Here is a 3,049-nt window from a genome sequence, read left to right as displayed (position 1 = left end):
AGCAGCAGTAGATGTTTTTCTGGAATTTTCTTGCTTTTTCTATGATCCAGCAGATGTTGGCAATTTGATCTCTGTTTCCTCTGCCTTTTCTAAATCCAGCTTGAACATCTGGAAGTTTTCTGTTCATGTGCTGTTGAAGCCTAGCTTGGAGAATTTTGAGCAGTACTTTGCTAGCGTGTGAGATGAGTGCAATTGTGCAGTAGTTTGAACGTTCTTTGACATTGCCTTTCTTTTGGATTGGAGTGAAAACTGACCTTTTCCATTCCTGTGGCCACTGCTGAATTTTCCAAATTTGCTGACACATTGAGTACACCACTTTCACACAACATCTTTCAGGATTTGAAATAGCTCAACTGAAATTCCATCATTCCACTAGCTTTGTTTGTAGAGATGCTTCCTAAGGCCCACTTGACTTCTCATTCCAGAATGTCTGGTTCTAGGTGAGTGATCACACCATCATGGTCATCTGGGTTAAGATCTTTTTTGTACAGTTCTTCTGTGGATTCTTGCCACCTCTTCTTAATATCTTCTACTTCTTTTAGGTCCATACTATTTCTGTCCTTTATTAAGCCCATCTTTGCATGAAATGTTCCCTTGGTATCTCTAATTTTCCTGAAGAGATCGCTAGTCTTTCCCATTCCATTGTTTTCCTCTATTTCTTCACATTGATCACTTAGAATTTTCCACAGTTTGTTGTGATTCACACAGTCAAAGGCTTTAGCATAGTCAATGAAGCAGCAGTAGATGTTTTTCTGGAATTTTCTTGCTTTTTCTATGATCCAGCAGATGTTGGCAATTTGATCTCTGATTCCTCTGCCTTTTCTAAATACAGCTTGAACATTTGGAAGTTTTCGGATTTCTTATCTGTCCTTGCTATTCTTTAATCATGTACCCATATTTTAAAAGTTGAATGTGTAGCTCCTATATATAGGTATTGTATATGTACTGCTGCACAAATATATTTACTATGAAATATAGCAAAAATATACACTTAAAAGATTTACGTAAGAGATAAATGATGCTGCGCTTTCTGCACACTCCCGGGACCGTTGTGCTTACCCTGCTTCGACAGCATGTAGACTATGTAGAACCTGGCCCCTCATCCTTCTGGTAGTCGTCCCGACGTCAGGAAGTGGGACAGCGGTGGGGAAGAGGGGCCACTCTGAGAACTTGCGGCTTATTAAAAGGCCAGTGATAAGCCATCATGTTCATTTACCCCCCATCAGTATTCATCTGAGGGGCATTCTGATATGTAATCTCATGGCGCGCCAAGAGTGTCAATTAGCTGTTCAGCCCGTGAAACAGAGCTGTGCATAATTCATTAGAAATTCACTGTCTTCGCCTTCGTCCGACGGGGCTGAGGTTTGTGGAGGGCCTCGACTTCCCCGGATCCGGGAGTCCTGTGTGCCGCCTGCTGTTCTGACAGATGCCCCGTCCCTCAGCGTCCCAGGTGCTGACAGCCACTGCGCCGCTGCCGCCCTCGGAGGGAGAGCTCTGTCACTCACTCGCGGGGAGCTTGGCAACGCCAGAAAGATTTCTTAGGCACTGTTATTCATATTTAAAGAATGCCCATTTAAAAGTTTTAAAAGGTCACCCTTATAGTTCCCCGAGCATAATAGCCCGTTGTCACTGCACTCCGTGGCACGCGGCCCCCCTCCCTCCTGCCCGGCCTCGCGGGAGCCGCGAGCAGCCGCCTGGTCAGAGAGGCCCAGCTCCTGACCCTGTGCTTGGCCTCGTCTGCCTTGTACCCTCCAGATGGTGGTGTGCAGGGGCCTCTGCTGCTTTAACAGGGGTGGGGCGGTGGGCTTGGGTGCCCCAGCTTTTCTGTTGTCTTCAAGGAGAGAGACTTTAGCTCTGCCCAATAATAACAACACCAACATACAGTGACAGTAGCTACTGAGGATTTCGTGCCAAGAGCTGTGATAAATGCCCCACATCCATTCCATTCTCACGGCAGCACTCTGGGTAGCTCTGTTATGCTCTGTTTTATCGATGAGAAAGCTGAGGGTGAGCAGAGAGAAGTCGCTCGCCAGGGGCGAGCAGCCCAACCACACACGCAAGCCTGGCAGAGCCCAGATGCAGAGCCGCTCTGTGAGGACAGGCCGGCCGGCCCAGGTGACGCCGGGCTCGTTGCTTCTGGCCTGGACTCGTTCAGCTCTTCCCTGTGTGTTTCAGATCCTGTGGACCACGAACCCGCTGTATCTCCACTGCTCCCTCGAAAAGAACGGGGTCCTCCGGATGGCAGCCTCAATGAGGATGAGCGCCTGCTTCCCAAAGACAAGAAGACCAACCTGTTCAGCGCCTTGATCAAGAAGAAGAAGAAAACCGCCCCAACCCCTCCCAAACGCAGCAGCTCCTTCCGGGAGATGGATGGCCCGCCCGAGCGGAAAGCGGCCAGCGAGGAGGAAGGCCGGGAAATCAGCAACGGGGCGCTGGCACCGGCACCCCCGGATGCAGTGGAGTCGGCCAAGTCCCCAAAGCCCAGCGGCGGGGCTGGGGTCCCCAACGGAGCCTTCCGGGAGTCTGGGGGCGCGGGCTTCCGGTCGCCCCACCTGTGGAAAAAGTCCAGCACTCTGACCAGCAGCCGGCTGGCTGCCGGTGAAGAGGAGAGCGGCAGCGGCGCCAGCAAGCGCTTCCTGAGGTCCTGCTCGGCCTCCTGCGTGCCCCACGGCGCCAAGGACACAGAGTGGCGGTCAGTCACCCTGCCTCGGGACCTGCAGTCCACCGGCAGGCAGTTCGACTCGTCCACCTTTGGAGGCCACAAAAGCGAGAAGCCGGCCCTGCCTCGAAAGCGGGCAAGCGAGAACAGGTCTGACCAGATGACCAGAGGCACGGTTACCCCGCCGCCCCGGCTGGTGAAGAAAACCGAGGAGGCCGCCGACGAGGTCTTCAAGGATGCGGCTGAGGCCAGCCCAGGCTCCAGCCCACCCAGCCTGACGCCAAAACCAATTCGGAGGCAGGGTGCGGCCGCACCTCCCTCCAGCCCTCCCCACAAGGAGGAGGCCGGCAGGCCCAGTGCCGCAGGGATGCCCGCTGAGCCGGCACCCCC

The 3,049-nt window shown here is 53.0% G+C and overlaps 1 protein-coding gene across 1 annotated transcript in view; it reads left to right on the top strand.

The window, feature by feature from the left end:
- ABL1 (ABL proto-oncogene 1, non-receptor tyrosine kinase) overlaps positions 1–3,049 on the top strand; it is a 143,347-nt gene that overhangs the window by 137,472 nt on the left and 2,826 nt on the right. The window contains exon 11 of the mRNA XM_010856947.1: positions 2,176–3,041. Coding sequence (XP_010855249.1) covers positions 2,176–3,041 — 866 coding nt within the window. The remainder of the gene's footprint in view (positions 1–2,175; positions 3,042–3,049) is intronic.

Source organism: Bison bison, unplaced genomic scaffold, assembly GCF_000754665.1.
Source record: "Bison bison bison isolate TAMUID 2011002044 unplaced genomic scaffold, Bison_UMD1.0 scf7180017864375, whole genome shotgun sequence".
In the NCBI taxonomy this organism is placed as follows: Eukaryota; Metazoa; Chordata; class Mammalia; order Artiodactyla; family Bovidae; genus Bison; species Bison bison.
This window is presented reverse-complemented; position numbering and strand designations above follow the sequence as displayed.